The sequence below is a fragment of the Chionomys nivalis genome, chromosome 4 (assembly GCF_950005125.1).
Source record: "Chionomys nivalis chromosome 4, mChiNiv1.1, whole genome shotgun sequence".
Taxonomy (NCBI): Eukaryota; Metazoa; Chordata; class Mammalia; order Rodentia; family Cricetidae; genus Chionomys; species Chionomys nivalis.
The window spans coordinates 63,852,742-63,870,308 of NC_080089.1; the positions used below are offsets into that span (position 1 = coordinate 63,852,742).

Consider the following 17,567-nt stretch of genomic DNA (forward strand, 5'->3'; position numbering starts at 1 on the left):
TATCACAGGCTAGCCACAGCCTCCTGTCAGCTGCCAGGCTCCCCTGGTCAGCACCTCCCTATGGCTCCCAAGCCCCGGAAAGGTTGTCAGCCTCAGAGGCTGCCCTTCTACATTGTATCCCCCGTAACATGTCCCACTTCAGGAGAGGCTCAGTTGCCTCCCCAGGGACAGGGACAGGCCTGCTTAGTACAGCAAGGTATTTCAGGAGGCTTTCAACACCAAGCACCCAAGGGCAGCCAGGAAGGACATCTGTAGGCTCAAGGATGCTTCTCGACAGGGGGGGACCTTAGGAATCTAGTGTGGCCAAATATGGCTATGTAGTGGAGTCAGTGAGGGGCAGGCGTCACACTTGAGCCTCTGGGAATGACTTCTTTAATGAGCTCCCCAGGTGACTCTGAGGCAGGCAGTGTGCAGACACAGCTGCCTTTGGATGTCATTGCTCAAGAACAAAGGGCTTCCCTCTGTGTTTCACAGAATCCTGTAGCTCCTTGTGGTGGGTGGGGGAGAAAGCCTTACCATTGGGATTCAAGCTCCCACCACTCCGTCTGAGTCTACTCAGTATGGATGTTCTAGGAAACAGGTCACAAAAACAACACCACTCACAGCCTGAGGAGTCTTTCAACACCATGGTCTGACCTTAAATGCCCTTTCTTGGAGAAGAGAAAGAGCAGGGAAGGCTAGTGACGTGTCTTAAGCCACATATTGGTTAGGAGTGAAGTGGAGTTAGAACCTGGGTCTCAACTCCAGAACCACCCCACCCATGCATGCTCTCTCTCCCTCTCCCCCCCTCTGCCTCTTCATCTCCTTTTCTCCTTTCTCTCTCTCTCTCTCACACATTCTGTGTGTCTCTCTTTCCTCTTTCTTTCCTTTCTCTTTTTCTCCCTCTGTCCTTCTTCTCTCCTCCCCTCTCCCCGCTCTTCTGAAAGGACACAGAGGATGAGATCTCCTCTCTCACCTGTTCCCTTCTCCCACCCTATCCTGCTTTTTGAAAGGCCTCTATCACCACCAGACAGCTTCCAGGTATCCAGTGCCAGGCAGGGCTCAGGGAAGCTCATCAGCCAGGAGGGAGCCCTGACCCTGGAGAGGCCTCCCCTGAGATGCTGCTGTGGGCTGCAGGACTTTGGGGATAGAAGGAGAAAGCCAACACATATCGGCAGCTCTTTTCCTAACACACCTTTTCGAGGTGCCGAGAAACCCTGTCTATAGAAAGCTTTGCTGAGGACTTTGTTTTAAATTTTATGATAGACAATCACATTTCTATTTCTGACATAGCATTGAACTTGCAGATTTGCATGAATTATTAATATCCTGGTGCATGCAGAGTCACAAAAATGAAGCTTTGACTCTGAGGCTCCTCCAAGGAGAGTTGGAGCTAAGGAAAGGCTGCTGGGGAAAGGGTCACCTGTCTTTATCTTTCATTGCCTGACTTGCCCATGGCCCCCATGGAGTTTCAGCCATCCCTTTTCCCACTCTGAGGCTGATGGAGCGGTTGGTTGCTCACTGCCACCACTCTGCAGGGACACTGAGTACAGAGGAGCTTCTGGGATCTCTGGCCCACTGACCCTCCAGGCCATCAACCCCCAAGAATGACACAGGCCCCTTCACTTGCCTGGCTATAATGAATCCAGTGCAGAGAGGCCCATACAAAGATCCTGGGAGCTATTTCCCCGCTTTTACTGACTCTGAGACCTTGCAGAGGAAAGAGGGTAACTACAGGTAGCTTGATGACAGTGGACACTGGGGACAGGCAGAAAGCAGGAAGGGCAGCAATCGGTTCCTTGGGAATTCCCAGTCTAACGTAGAGGCTGAACGGAATGGGTACATTCACATATGCTCATATACACATAGACACTCCCGTGCAAAGGAAATGATGGGCAGGAGGAGAAATGGAGCCAGAAGCTGAGAAATGGGGCCAGTGAGGGTAGGAGCCCAGAGAGGGCTGTGGTGGCTCAGGCTTTGGTGTCTCAGACACAAAGGGTTGGAAAGATGACTATAGAGGCCAGTGGCTGATCCTGAGCTAGGGATCACCTCCATAGCACCTTCACCAGCCACAGCTCAGTGTCTCCACAGGTTGGTGCCACTCTGGGGGCAGCAGCCACTGATGTGAATGCCCAAAATGCTGGCAAGACTGAGGCACCATCTTGGCCCCTTCCTTTTAATCCTCTGGTGCACACAGACCTCTTACAGTGGAGCTGTTCTCCAGAGTCTCACAGAAACATTAGGCCTGACCAGCTGAAGAGCAGGCCTTGCCTCATTTCACACCGACCTTCTAAATGTAGTCCAGGAGCCCACCACAGTGGAAACACACCCGGCCTTCGCAGGATGCCAGACAAATGGCTCAGACAATAGGGATTTGTTTTCTCTTGGGCTTGGAGGTTGAGAAAAAGTGTCTGAGTGTCTGAGGTCAAGGTGACTCCATCAGGCAGGGCTGTTGATTTCTGAGCCCCTCTCCCCAGCCTGGAGATAGCCATCTTCTTCCTTGGTCTTTGCATGGCCATCCCTCTGACCTTGTAGAACCCAGGACTACCAGCACAAGAATGGTACCACCCATAATGTGCTGAACCCTCCCATGTCAGTTATCAATTAAGAAAATGGGCCTGCAGAGATAACTCAGCAGTTAAGAGCATTGGCTGCTCTTCCAGATCCTGAGTTCAATTCCCAGCTCCCACATGGCAGCTCCAACTGTCTATGATGGTATCCGATGCCCTCTTCTGGCATGCAAATATACATGCAAACAAAGCACCTATATACATAAAATACATATGTATACCCATACCTAAATACATAAAGTACATACGTATGCACATACACATATACATTTTTTAAAAAGAAAGAAAAAATGCACTACAGGCTTGCCCATAGGCCAATCTTATGGAGGCATTTTCTCAATTGAGAGTCCCTTTCCCAAATGATTCTAGTCTCTGTCAAGCTGACATAAAACTAGCCAGCACACAACATCATGTCTGTCTTTTTTCATGGCTTCTGGGATCAAAGCTAAATCCTCATGTTTGCATAGCGAGCATGTTACTGATTGAGCTAACCCTCCAACCCACTATATACGTCTTCATCCCCGAGTTAGGTCGGATGAGGGCCCACCTACACACGTTTTTAACTTCACCTCTGCAAAGGCCGCGTGTCCGCATACACTCAAATCCTGGCACACTGGGAGTGAGGATTGCAGCCAGTCTGCAGGAGATAAAGTCACAGCAGGAGAAGAACCCCCATGCTTGCCAGCTTCCTCCAGAGGTCATTCTTCCAACCAGCAGTAGTTGATCATTTATGTAGTCATGTACCACCCCGTCAATGTCAACTTTGTTCAGCTGACATTCATTAAGTGTCGCTCAATCAGGCAGGTATCAGCGGGCTTCCTTTGTACCCCTAATCTCACCACTTATCTTTACAACTTCCTAGAGACCAGGGGTCACCTGTCTGTCTGTCTCTCTCTCTGTCTCTCTCTGTGTGTGTGTGTGGTGTACATGAACGAGGGCTCCACCTGTTCAAGGGTGAGGAGACTGGTAGGCATAAGCATTTCCTGCCTGAGTTAGCTTGAAATGTTTTTCAGACATCCCCAGACAGTAAGGACAGAATTGCACAGAAGCCAGAGAATTCTCTTGTCACCCATGAATCCCCAAGCTCATGGGGAGAAAGACGGGCGTCTGTCACCCCCAGACTCCTCTCGCTCCACTTTTGCACACTCACCTCTCAGTCCTCGCTTCTCTAGGCTCTGCCATGCCTGCAGCGGGGAATCTGAGCTGAAAGCCTCCCACTTAATTCATTACAACTCAATAACACGACGCGGAAAGATGGCTCCGGTCTGGCAGGCTTTTCCTGACTGAACTAGCTTCTTGGGGGCCGGCGATTATTGGTGCTTAATAACTGTGTGTTGAACAAATTGATTAATTAATTGGAAGATCATCTTCATTCTCTGTGAGAGAAATGATTATCTCAGGCATGAGGGGAAACGGTGGCAGGAGACGAGACTAGGCTCAGACGTCTGATGAAGACTTGAAGTTTATACAAACTGTTTTACAGACATGTACCACAAGACTAAGACTGGAGGGTGGGGGCAGAGAGAAAACAGCTCTCAATACATAATGCTTGCAATCCTAGTCCAGGTCTGTTTGGGTGTCTCCTTCTGTTTCCTACCTAACATGCTTCGCTGCCACCTCTTAACTAATGACTTCAGCCCACAGACAGGATTCAGTGTGGTAAGATGGCTCAGTGACATAGGCTGTTGTCCTCAAGCCTGACAACCCGAGTTCAACCCCTGGGACCCACATGCGAGAAAGAGAAGTGACTCAAGCAAGCCGTCCTATAACCCCAACATGCATGCCATAGCATACCCACACACACATGCATAAATAAGTAAACTTAAATTTTATTTTAATTTATTTAATTCTGGCCTCCCACTCTTTGAGTTGGCATGGAAGTCAGACACATAGGAGACAAGCCACCACCTAGTAGGGAGGAGGGCCAGAGAAAGAGGGGAGATCCCAGAGTACAGGCTGGCTCCCTAAAGAAAGAGAGAGGACAGTGAAGTTCATGATGCTTAGGATAGCATGTTTGTATGTGTCTATGTTAGCATGGCTGTGTATGGCTACTAATTTATCCAACAGCTCAGCCAGAGTCTGAAATTCCTCTCAATAAGGTCAGATAGCTCAGAAGTCCCTCCCTCCCTCCCTCCTTCCCTCCCTGGTTGTTTTTGCCTTTGTGTTTTGAGGTGGCACCCAGAACACCTTGTGCCTCTGTTGTGAGCTCTTTGCTTGGCATACTCACTACTCTCCTGGGTTCCTTTTGTTTCTCTTTTGATAGGTCCCTAGTTCTCAGAAACCATTTTTTCAAAAATTTTTCTTGAGTAATTATCTTCCTTCCTTTTCTACATTTCTTCTCTTTCTCTTTCTTCCTTTCTTTTAATTTAACAGGATCTGATATATCAGTCACACTTTCAAACTAGATACATAGTTGACTATGACAGAGGATGGCCTTGAACTTCTAATCTTCCTGCCTCCACCTACAGGTGTACACCCACACTGAGTCTATTTGATGCTGAGAACTGATGCTTCTCGCATGCTTCTTGCAAGCACTCTACTAACTGACCTGTATCTCCAGCCCCGGAAAGGTTTTCTGATGAGGGTGGGCCTCTCCCAGTTAGTTACCTAAAGTACCATGGAGGTTACTGCTTTTTTGTTTAAATCTAAAACTGTCCTATCAAAACCCCTGCTCAAGTATTTGTTTTGAGAGATATAATATTCTAGACAAAAGGATTTTGTCTTTTAACTAGTGATTTTCTTCACCTGCTAAAGATCCTGGCTCTGAGCCACACTCCTCCTGCTTCTTGGCAATCGGTTCTAGACTGAAAATTATTTTCTCTCCAAAATGTTAAGGAATTACTCCATTGTCGTCTAATTTCTAGATAAGAGATCTAATAACTTGATTCCTAGTTTTGTATATGACTTTTCTTCTTCTTAAAAAATTTGATTAAGTTTACATTTAGAAATATAAAACATTGGGCTGGAGAGATGGCTCATTGGTTAAGAGCACTGGATGCTCTTCCAGAGGACCTGGGTTCAATTCCCAGCAACCACATGACAGCTCACAACTGCCTGTAACTCCAGTTCCAGGATATCCAATGCCCTCATACAGATGTGCATAGAGGTAAAACATAAATGTGATTAAAACATAAAATAAAACAATTTTTAAAAGAAGAAACTTAAAACTTTGGTGTCTGGAGAGATGGTTCAGTGGTTAAGAGCACTTGCTGCTCTTCCAGAGGACCCAAGTTCGGCTCTCTGAACCCATGTCAGAGAGTTCACAGCCACCTGTAACTCCAGGTCCAGGGGATCCAAAGTTGTCTTCTAGACTCCTTGGACATCCACATGCCCAAGGCATACATATACATTCATACACAGATTAAAAATTGTTTTTTAAAAATCTTTTTAAATAAAATTTGCAATGCTATACCCTGATGGGAGTCATATATCCTTTCATTTCCCCTCCTTCCAGTCCTTCACTCCTCCTGTCTCCTCCCCCTTCTTCACACCCCAATTCCCCTCCCTCCCCACCTCCATTTGGGTCCTCTGCTCTCATAATAGCTGGCCTTATCAAAGTCACAGAGGTGAGTAGGTCTCCACAGCTGGATGTTTAATCAGGAGCAGGGGCTCTCCTGTATCTTCTCTCTCCCTCTCTCACCCTCTCTCCCTCTCTCCCTCTCTCCCTCTCCCTCTCCCTCTCCTCTCTCTGCTAGTACATACATTAGTACTCTACTTTGCTTCCTTGCTGGTCTCCCCAGGACCCTGTGAGGATAGGTATTAATCACACATGCTTTCTGCGTCCCAGGTATCTGACCCAGCACCTGATATACAACAGGTTTCACTAACTGTACGCTGAATAATTGGGAGAAAACTGACCTCAGTGATCCTAACTGTAGCATAAATGCCAGTTCTCCTGATTATGCCGAGAAGTTGGAGTCGCCTTGAAGAATATAACCTCAGCATAATATCTATGGAGCCCTACCAAGCCTGTCCTCAATTCTATTTCAGGGAGCAGTGTGTGCCCAGCCCTGCCCACCAGGGACGTTTGGCCAGAACTGTAGTCAGGATTGTCCTTGCCACCATGGAGGCCAGTGTGATCATGTGACTGGACAATGCCACTGTACAGCTGGATACATGGGGGACAGGTAAGGATGGCATTAACTCTTGCCTTTGATGTTCAGCTATTCCTACCCTCAGCAACCTTGCAGAGAATACCAGCCTTGGCACCTTTGGCCAGCCTTCGGGTTCTTTCCTCAGAAGACATTCTGAGTCCTACCAGGGAAATCCATCAGCTCACCCCTTCTCACCCTGTGTGTGCCACCCCTCCCCGAGTCTGACAGCCTTAAACTTGCACTGGAGAAGGAGACGAGTGAGCCCCCTGCTCCATTTCCCTTGTCTACACTAACAGAAGGAAGCAGTGCTACAGAGACCCCAAAAGAGCTAAGAGAACAAAAAGCCATGCCTACATTTTGAAGTTATTATAGAAGTAGATTTTTATTCCAAAATTGAGTTATCTCTGAAAGATAATGACATCAGTTTGTGCTGTATGAATGCCTGAGAGTAGGCAGAGCAGGGGTCCAGAGAGACACAGCCTGGAATGATGCCAACCTGGCGGAGGGGACAGACAACAGAACACATAACCAAGGAATTGCCTTCTGGGTACAACTGCACCAGCTGGAGAAAGCTATGGGGCCGGGGCCGTGAAGAGGGAAAAGCAAGATCTGTATAACAAGTGGCGAACTGGAGGTGGAGAACCACATGTATCCACAGACCCCTGGCCAGGTCCGCTTCCTCCACCAACCCGCCAGCCAGCCGAGTCCCTGCCTTTTGGCTGGCTCTGTGTGGGTGGATCCAAGTCTCATCTCTGGTCCCTGAATGTGGTAACTCTTTCTAGACAAAGTGAGAGGAGATCGTGCAGAAAACACATTCTTCGGGTAACCAGGACTGATGATCACACAGGCCTGTCTCCTTCAACTGAAGGAAATGAATGTTGCCTGATCACCTGGAAAGCTGGCGTGACATGGTCAAACACCCTGGTGACCCTTTGCTCTTCTGTGAGGAGCCAGCCTCCACCTGACTCTCCCAATATCCTGAGCTTTGTCTGTCAGTGAAAAGAACACATCCCTACGAAAGAAGAGGCCCCGTGTGCTTTGTGCCCTCCTCCAAGAGAATCCATCCTTGTTCGGATCACAGGTCCTCTTTAGGCCCTAGCTATCACTGTGTTTATCAGCCAATAGAATTCATTCTTATTGTAAAGATCACAGGTGCTTTGCTGCTTTGCAAATCATGTAGCGAGCCCTAAAGCTTTGTTATGAGAATTGTCATGTGGAGAGTCCCCCCACCCCCAAAGTTCTACCACGTTTAAATGTGTAAGAAAAGTAAGTCTAACCGTGACTTCAGTCTCTGGAAGGCTATGACCCAGGGCTTGCGAATACAGTACTGGAATTTGTTTCCTGATCTTTGTCTGGGTGACATAAGCAGGGATCATGGCTAAGTCACCCAATGAGTCCTTTCTGGTGTGTGTGTGTGTGTGTGTGTGTGTGTGTGTGTGTGTGTGTGTGTGTGTGTTGATAGTATCTCTCATAGCCCAGGCTGGCCTCAGTTTCACAGTATAGCCAAGTATTACCTGAATTTCTAAACCTCCTGCCTCCGTCTCCTGAGTGCTGAGGTACAGATGTGTGCCACCATGCCCATTAATGTGGTGTTAGGGATCAAATCCACAGCTTCCTGCATAGTAGGTAGGCACTCAACCAACGGACTTCCATATAGCTCCAGCACCTTTTAGATCTGACTAACAAAATCGGCATCCCCCCTGCTCTCCCTGGAGCTTTCCCAGTCTTTAGAGATCTCTAGAAAGAGCCTATCTGCGAGCACTGGGCTTATTTGCTTACACCCTAAAATCCTTAAGCCTTATGCCAGCATTTGTCTCCACAGTTGTAGCTCTCAGTCCCAAAGTAAGGAAATGCTGGGAACAGAAAGGACCCCTTTGTTCCAGCCTCATTCATGCGCTGGAAACTGGTGTCAGGGTTCTAGCAAGCTACCAGGCACTACTAGAACCACCTCATTTGCTCCCAGGGTTCACCAAGGGCAGAAATAATCCCAGTGTCTCTTCTTGGAGTCTCACCCCCGATCCCAGAGCAGAGAAAAAATTTCAAAACCGCGGGCCTTCCAGCTTGCTTCCCAATCCGCCTCAGGAGAGTTCATGCAGAACGCCATGAGCATTTGGCTTTCCCGCCTCAACAGGCTGCCTGGTGTTTAATATTTTGTAAAATTGCCTCCATTAATTTTGTAGGTGACAGCTGCATTAGCCCACCCCAAATTATCATGAGCATATTAAAACCAAGTGGGTATAATAATGCGGGTCTCCCCAGATAGGCAGGATCCAGCTCAAATTAAACACGAAACGTAACTTGTAATTTAATTGAGCAATGTATCTGGTTGTTAATGGCAATATCGGACACATTAGATTGATACACTGGGAAGGAAGGGTGTTTAAGTAGAGAGCTAATCCCTGCTGTGATTACCCTCCTGTTCCACGGGCCGGTTATTGGTGTGCTTTGTGTAAAATTCATTAGCAGTCTTTGCTTGATCTCTAAATAAATAAATTGTTTAAATTGTGGATGGGAAGAAAAGTAAAAAGAGGCGGATGATGGAAATAGATTAGCTTGTCAATATTTCATTCCTAGAGCTTTAGTTCTGGGCATATGGATGTAGTGCCCTCTCCCCTGGAATACAGCCAGGTAGGACACTCTCTTCAGACACATGGACAGGAATATTCCGATGCAAGGGAGCAGGTGTCTCCTGGTGTGAGCTTCTCTCCCGACCTCAGGGATTCCTGAGGCCTGCAGAGCTCAGGGATCTGTGTGGAGAAATCTGGAGGCTGAGTGGGGGTTGGCAGATAGTGGGGTCTTTAGCTGTTCTTGCTCCTTGCCCTCCCCTCCCTTCTCAGCTCCTCCTTTCTTTCTCCTGCCTGCCCCCTTCCCTTCCTCTCCCTTTGTTCCTGCCCCAGCCTGCATCTTACTCACCGCCTCCCTTCAGCCATGTTCCTCACACCACACCATGGCTCTGAGAGGGGACAGCAGTAGCCTCTCCCTTGAGGGAAGCTCTAAGCTCTTTCCCAGTCGCTCTCCTGCTCCTTTGTCACTCTGGGCACAGAACAGCAAAGACAGAAAAAAAGGGCACCTGGTCTCTAGTTGCCATAGATAGCCCCCAATATTTGACTGCTCTCAATCCCCCTACACAATGCTGTCTGCCCAAGTTTGCTACGGGATGGCCATTTGTCCTCATTTTACACCATGCTTCCCTTATATTTCAGAATTCTTTTATTTAAGCCTTTTCATGCCTGAATCTAAGGCAAGAAGGTCAAATCTGCTGTGGTTTTTTTGTTTTGTTTTGGGTTTTGGTTTTTTGTTTTGTTTCGTTTTGGTTTTGGTTTTTTGAGTCAGGGTTTCTATGTGTATCTTTAGTGCCTGTCCTGAAACTCCAGGCTGGCCTCGAACTCACAGAGATCTGCCTGTCTCTGCCTCCCAAGTGCTGGGATTAAAGGCCTGCGCCACCACTGTCTGGCTAAAGATCTGCTGTGTTTTAAGGGCTGTAAAAACTTTTAATAAGAACTGGAGCCGGGCGGTGGTGGCGCACACCTTTAATCCCAGCACTCGGGAGGCAGAGGCAGGCAGATCTCTGTGAGTTTGAGACCAGCCTGGTCTACAAGGTGAGTTCCAGGACAGGCTCCAAAGCTACAGAGAAACCAACAGATAATGGCTTCCTGGCTGCCTTTCTGGATAATTCCACATGTTGTTGTTGTTGAGACAGGGTTTCTCTGTGTAGCTTTGTAGTCTGTCTTAGAACTTGCTCTGTAGACCAGGCTGGCCTCGAACTTACAGAGATTCTCCTGCCTCTGCCTCCTGAGTGCTGGGATTGCAGGCATGTGCTGCCACCACCTGGCAGTTATACACATTTTTGTTTGTTTTTGTTTTTTTCAAGACAAGGTTTTTCTGTATAGCTTTGGTGCCTGCCCTGGAACTAGCTCTTGTAGACCAGGCTGGCTCTGAACTCATAGAGATCCACCTGCCTCTGCCTCCCAAGTGCTGTGATTAAAGGCATGTGCCACTGCTACTCGGCCTAGTTGTACACATTTTAAAGAATGAATTGTGTGTATGGGAGTGGGTTGTGTGAGTGTGGTGCCAGAGGAGACTAAAGGAGGGTGTCAGATTCCCTGGATCTGGAGTTACAGGTGGCTGTGAGCTGCCCAATGCAGGTGCTGGGAACAGAACTCAAGTGCTGCAATTCAAACTGGAGTTCTTGACTGCCAAGCCATCTCTCTAGACTCTAGTATTATATTATTTAATCTTCAATCAACCTGATGAGGCTTACCAATTCATTTTATGATAAGAAAGTGTTCTGTCTGAAGTTTAGGTCAGTTCTTCATTATCTGTATCAGAGTTAAGAAATAGATAATTCCCAACCCCAGAGGCTATTTCCCTCTCATGCACAGGCTGCCTGCAGGGTAACCCCTTATTTTCACAAGGTCCAGTTGCTGTGACAATCAGCTTGTGTCACCTGGGAAATAAACCCTGGACTGCAGTAAGGATAGCAAAGATTGTTAAAGCACATTCAAGACGCCAGCAGGGCCACACAAGAGACCAACATCTCCTGGCCTAAAGGCTAGAGCATTCCCAGATGCAGGACCTCCAAGCACCTATCTGTATGAGCTCACATAGTACCAAAGGCACCTCTCCTCCACCTTGGGGGCTCACTGGCTGATTAGAGAGAGAGCTAGCCCCTGCCTTGCGTCCTCAGATCCCAGGAAGAGCAAATAGCCTGTCTTTGGGAGTATGCAACCTGATGAAGGAGGAAGGCACTTGTACCTAAGGGAAATTCCACCCTGGCCGGAGGAACCACACAGGACGGGGAGAGAGGCTTCTGCTTGAGACTCGGGAGAGCACATACTAGTAATCCCAGCACTCGGGAGTTTGAGACAGGAGGATTGCTGTGAATTTAAAGCCAGACTTCAACCTCCCTAATGTTCAGGTGGAAGCTTCACCCCAACCCCTGGCATCCGTGTATGAGTCTGGAATGTTTGGGTGGGAGCTTCACCCCAGCCCTTGGCATCCATATATCCAAAGAATCTGGGATGCTCAGGTAGAAGCTCCATCCCAAGCCGCCTTTCCCATCTCTCTCTTCAAACCCTGCTGCGTCTCAGAAAGCCCATCAAATGATGACCCCTCTCCCAGAGATGCTCAAGACCACTCCCACAGGGAATTTAAGCTTCCTCCCCCAGCTTTCCTGTCTCCTCTCTGGGGGGCTGGAAAGCCATCTGGGAGTGTGTTATCTATTAAACCTGGGTTTTTTCTAATTTGGTTCGATCTGGTCTGATTTGGATTATCGCGTCTGCGGAGAGGCTTATTGGGGTGCAGAAACTTTTCAGCAAGGCATACACCACCACACCCAGCCTCATCACAGTGTTTCCAATGAAAAAGAAACAGTTTTGCATCATGACACTGATAATGTGCTCATCCTGGCTGCTAAGGAGACGGGGTGAAGTTTCCATGAAAACCGGGGGGGGGGGGGGGGGGAGACTGGAAGGGAAGGAACACACCAGGCATTCCAAGTGAGGAGGGGTCTGTGCAAATGCCTCGAGAAGGCCAGCAAGGGCTTTGGCCCACAGCTTCATCCTGCTCTGCTCTCCCACAGGTGCCAAGAGGAATGTCCCTTTGGAACTTTTGGTTTCCGGTGCTCTCAGCGCTGTGACTGCCACAACGGAGGTCAATGCTCACCGACCACAGGTGCCTGTGAGTGTGAGCCTGGCTACAAGGGCCCTAGCTGTCAGGAGCGGCTATGCCCTGAGGGCCTGCATGGCCCAGGCTGCACCTTGTCCTGTCCCTGTGACACTGAGAACACTATCAGGTATGATCTGTGGACAGGTAAGCCTGGGGCAGGGGTTCGATGGGCCCCATGATGGAGAAAGGCTTTCTGGGCTGTGGCCCCACCTCCAGAGTGGCCAGTCAGCCGCTAGAGTCAGGACAGACCTTAGGTCATTTGCCTCCTGTTCTCCACGGTCAGCTGCCTGGGTTTTATAAAGAGTCATTCTCAAGTCTCACATAGGAATAACTCACAGAAACGGGGGGCTAGAATTGGATGGTTCTGGGGGCCAAGGTGGGTTGGGGTGATAGGGGTCATGGCACGGGTCTGGTGAGCTATCTTGGAGAGTCCTCTTCTTCACCCTGAGCCTCTAACCATAGAAAGCCCCTCCAGGACCCAAAGAGGCCCCGGATAGGAGGGAGAGCAGAAAGGTTGGCCTCTGTGCCCAGAATGGCTTGGAAGTCTGTGGACAGCAGCTAGTCTCTCTTACTTCCTGAGAGGGCTGAGCCTAGGAAGCAGAAGAGCAAATGGTCTCAGCCTCCTGGCCCACCCCTTCCTGTTTGCTGTTCCTGCTGCCCTGCCTTCTGGTAGTAAGTGGGACTGTCAGCCCCTGAGATGCCTCTCACTGCCCTCTATCCGACTGCCTGCTATCGGGACAGTAATGGGCAGACAGGCTGGCCTAGACAGTGGGTGTTGTGCAGATGGCCAGGCAGAGAAGGCCTCTGCTCTGAGGCCCCTCTTCACCTCCAGTGTCTGGTTTCTCACACTTCACCCTGGAACTTCCAGTCACAGCAAGCAGGGCATCTCGGCACATATCAGTTTAGATGAATGTGATTCCTTGGTGGCCTCTCAGAGAACTATGCCGAGAGAGCCTAGAGTCAAGCCAGCAGGTATGTGTATGACTTGAACGTTTCTGTGCCTTGATATTCATTCAACAAATATGGAGTGCCCCCACAGGGCAGGCTAGGCTACAAAAGGGAAGCCCGGGTGCTCCCAGGACCTTAGGTTCTGAGTATGCACTGATACCAGACACTTTCTAGAATATTCTTCCAATACAAGGCACATCCAGGAGTGTCTCATAGCCCTGCTTTGTGTCCTAATGGACCTAATTCATTCAGCCAAACCATGGCATACCATTAAGTGTATGTCACATCCAACATCAGAGGTTGATAAATATTGGGTAGAAATGCATGCCCCTGGCTCTTCTGGGTCAACAGGTGTCCAAGTCACTGTGACCTTGGATATGTGCATAAAAGATCACAAGAAGCCACCATCCTGGTCAGGAAAGGCGTCCTGGAAGAGGTGGCCTTTGGCCCGGACTGAAGGACAGGGTGAGAAGGCTAAGAGTCCCAAGAACACAGCTTGTAGGTAGAAGACAGCATGGGCACACCCCATCCCTGCTGGGAAACCAAGAAGGCTGGTGAGGTTCCCATTCAGGAAGAGTCCCCACCACAGAGATCCACTCAAGCCCCAAATTAAAAAGCTATTGTTCTCTCCCACGCCTGGGCGACCGTGCCCTGCATAGTTTATCTTCCTTCTGAAGGAGTCCTCCATGCATTATTAATCTGGAAGGACTCCCTCTTCTCTGTCGCTAATCTCAGCCCATCCAATATTAATGATTGTTTGCTTTACTGTCTTTAACGTGTGTCATGTCTCAAGGAACCGGGAGGCAAGAGCCCTCCTTAGGCACGGGTCCAAGCAGGCTGCTTCGGCTTCAAAGCACTACCTCCTTGGGGAGAGCCTGGACCCCCAAGGGCACCAGCACCTTGCCTTGTCCACCTCTGTCACCACTGCCTCAGTCTTCAGTGACAGGAATCACTGAATTCATCTTACACAGTGCATCCTTCTAGGTAGCTCTGCCCACTTGCTTCTTAAATATTCACCTTTCCCCAAGTTCTGACTCCCAAAGATGCTTCCAGTCAGTGCCAAATGTCCAGGTAGGATAGGGGAAGCAAGACGTTTGAGATGAGAACCTCTGGTTTGACTGAATCCTTGCTCTTGGTTTCGTCTTGATGCACATAGAGGACAGGTCTCTCTCTTTGTGTGGACACAGCTCAGCCTTTCTCCTCCCATGAAGCTTTGGTTCACTATAGATAGAGCCTTCTTTTGGGATATAAAGAAAGCAAAGACCTGCAACTAGAGGTGTGCCTCAGTTGTTATAGAATTTGCCTGGCATGCATCCATCTCCAGTACAATATAAACTGGGCATGGTGGCACACACCTATATTTCAGCGTGTAAGAGACAAAGGCAAGAGGATCAGAAGTTCAAGGTCATCCTTGGCTACTTAGAGACCGGAATGGGCCCAATGAGATCTTATTTTAAAAAAAGAAAAATAGGAAGGGTGGAAGGAAGCAAGGAGGGAAGGAGAAAGGAAGGGAGAGAGAGGGGCAGAAAGGGAGAAAGGGAAAGGGAGGGAGGGGGGACAGATGAAAAGGACCTACAATTCCAATCTTAAGGAGGGAGTTGGTCCCCTCGGTCCTAGCTTTAGATCTACTGTTAATCCCAAAGATGAGAGGAGAAAGACCACCAACCCAAATCATCATGGGGAAATTAATTAACACAAGCAATTGATTAGAGCAAGCTTTTTTTTTTTAATTTGGGTATATAGGCTGCCTCCCCCTAAGGCAGGCTTCAAGAGGTCAGCATTGGCTGTGAGACAAGGCTTTTATAGCTCAGAGGTAGGGAGTTTCCAAATGAAGGATTTCTCAGACAAAATAGAGAGAGTTACAGGTGCTGAATATAAACGTAGCAATTATTCCTAACAACCTCCTGGCATGGTTGCAGGGTGGGCAGAACAAGGTTGTCATAGGTGGTCATATAAACTTTAAAAACAAAGGTAGGGTTGCAGGATGGTTATAAACCACCTTTTGAAACAAAGACATGATTGCCATTCCTGGAATGTGCAGTGCGAACCACTTGTAGTTCAGGTGACAGGGGGCACATAGCCCAGTCCTTGAGAAACAGGTTTAATCATAACAGGAGTGAACCTAGTTCATCTTTACTATAAGATGGCCTTCTAAGTCTAAGATGGAGGCAGGCTGGTTCTTTACTACCTGCCTAAGAAAATAACCCTGTTATATACCCTCTCTCCTCTCCGTGTCCATCTCCCAGTCTGTCTATCACTTTGGGTCAGCACAGGGACAACTTCTCTTGAGGTCTTTAGAAGTAAAACAGAGGTGAAGTCACCAAAAGCCTCATTTCTTCCTGAACTTGTGCAGAACTGGGAACAAATGGTGGCTTCCAGTCTCCAGAATCCTTTTGAGAAGACACAGGACTCTAACCCCAGCCTGTATACAGCCTCTCCCTGCCCCTTCCCTCTGGCTAGCTTTCACAGAGAGCTTTTGGGTTGCCCTGGGAAGGAGCAGGGCTGGGGAGCTTTATTTCCTCTGTGGGCTCTGTGAAAACACAAAAGAGACCACCTTGCTCCATAGAGCATTCACCTTGAGGACAGTGTCTGGGTGTCAGGCCTCTTAAATGTTCTCTCTGAAATTGGATTGTCAGAGATGAATTCCGGCAGCCATGATGGCGGATTACCTTTGAAAGATTTGATTTAGCCAGCAGATGCCGCAGAGATAGAAATCTCATCAGAGCAAAAGCAAGGCAGAAAAGCCCACTCTGTGAAGCTGCTGCACGCATTGTGTGGCTTTCGGCTCCTGTTAGCTGGTGATTAATCTGTGTCTGGGGTAAAGGAAGAAAATCAGGGAAGCCCAGCAGAGGAGGCAGCCTGAGCATCAGTGATGTGGACTTTGGTCCAAGCCTCCCCTAGCACTGCCTGAACAGCCAGGTGACCCAGGGGTAGGGAGGCCTTGGCAGGGGGACATGCAGGCAGAAGATTGCCATGAGTCCAAAGCTAGTCTGGGCTTGAGTCTCAAAAAATAAATAAATAAATAAACAAAAATAAAAATAAAAGGCCAAATCGTCTGCTGTCATTCCTCAGCATCTTCTCAGAGGGACTTTTAGAGAATTACAACAGATCATCCAATTAAGCAAATGTCCTGTTTCTAGAAATAGAACTGTAGGGCTGGGGATGTAGTGGAGCTGGCGGAGTGTTTGCCTAGAGTCTTCGTTACTGCTCTATTGCTGTAAAGAGACCCCAGGACCAAGGCAACTGTAACAGAAAGCATTTAATTGGAGTTTGCTTACAGTTTCAGAGGGTCAGTTCATGATCATCATGGTGGGAAGCATGGCAGCAGGCAGGCAGGAAGGCAGGCAGGCGGGCATGGTGCTGGAACAGTAGCTGAGGGCTTACATCCCGACTCACAGGCAGCAGGTAGAGAGAGAGCAAGTATGGGCCTGGCATGAGCTTTTGAAAGCTCACAGCTCACTCTCAGTGACACACCTTCTCTAACAAGACCACACCTCCCAATCCTTTCAGAACAGTTCCACACCTGGGGACCACGCATTCAGGTGTATGAGCCTATGGGGACTATTCTCATTCAAGCCACCATGCCTAGTGCACACCAAGCCCAGGATTCTATCCCTAGCACCCAATAAACTAGGTGTACCACCTGGAATCTCAGTCCTTCAGAGGTGGAGGCAGGAGGAACAAAAGACCAATTTCAGCTTCGTAGCAAGTTAAAGGCTAGCCTGGGCTACATGAATCCTGTGTCCAGGTAAAAAAAGAAGAAAAGAAAAAGAATAGAGACTATGGGGATGTGAGGAGGAAAGAAATGGGGTTGGAGAGACAGCTCAGCAGTTAAAGCAAATACTGTCCTTGTAGAGGATCTGAGTTCAGATCCCAGTACCTCTGTGGTTTTCCTATTTCAGATCATGACTTTCATAGGGGGGAATTTTTTGTTTTGGCTTGAGTTTGTTTGTGTGGCTCATGTTTTGTTTGTTATAGGTTTCATTTTAAGATCTATTTATTTATTTACTTTATGTATATTGGTGTTTTGCTTGCGTGTATGTGTCTGTGTGAAGGTGTTGGATTCCCTGGAACTGGAATTACAGTGTGAGCTGCCATGTGGGTACTGGGACTTGAACCTGGGTCCTGTGGAAGTGAAGCCAGTTCTCTTAATCACTGAGCCATCTTTCCAGCCTGTTGTGGGGTTTTGTTTGGGGGTTGTTTTTGTGTGTGTGGCAGGGGGCAGTGGTACTGAATTGATCCTAAAGCCTCAGACATACTTGGCAGGCACTGAATTATATCCTTAGGCCTAAAATTATGACATTGTATA

At 48.4% G+C, this 17,567-nt stretch overlaps 1 protein-coding gene across 12 annotated transcripts in view; it reads left to right on the top strand.

Moving 5' to 3' along the window:
- Positions 1-17,567, top strand: part of Megf11 (multiple EGF like domains 11) — a 326,069-nt gene that overhangs the window by 249,436 nt on the left and 59,066 nt on the right. For all 12 annotated transcript variants that reach the window (XR_009056973.1, XM_057766409.1, XM_057766413.1 and 9 more), the window contains 2 exons: positions 6,540-6,676; positions 12,225-12,437. Coding sequence is in view for 11 of the 12 variants with exons in the window: in XM_057766409.1 (XP_057622392.1) it covers positions 6,540-6,676; positions 12,225-12,437 (350 nt within the window). In the remaining variant the exon portion in view is untranslated. The remainder of the gene's footprint in view (positions 1-6,539; positions 6,677-12,224; positions 12,438-17,567) is intronic.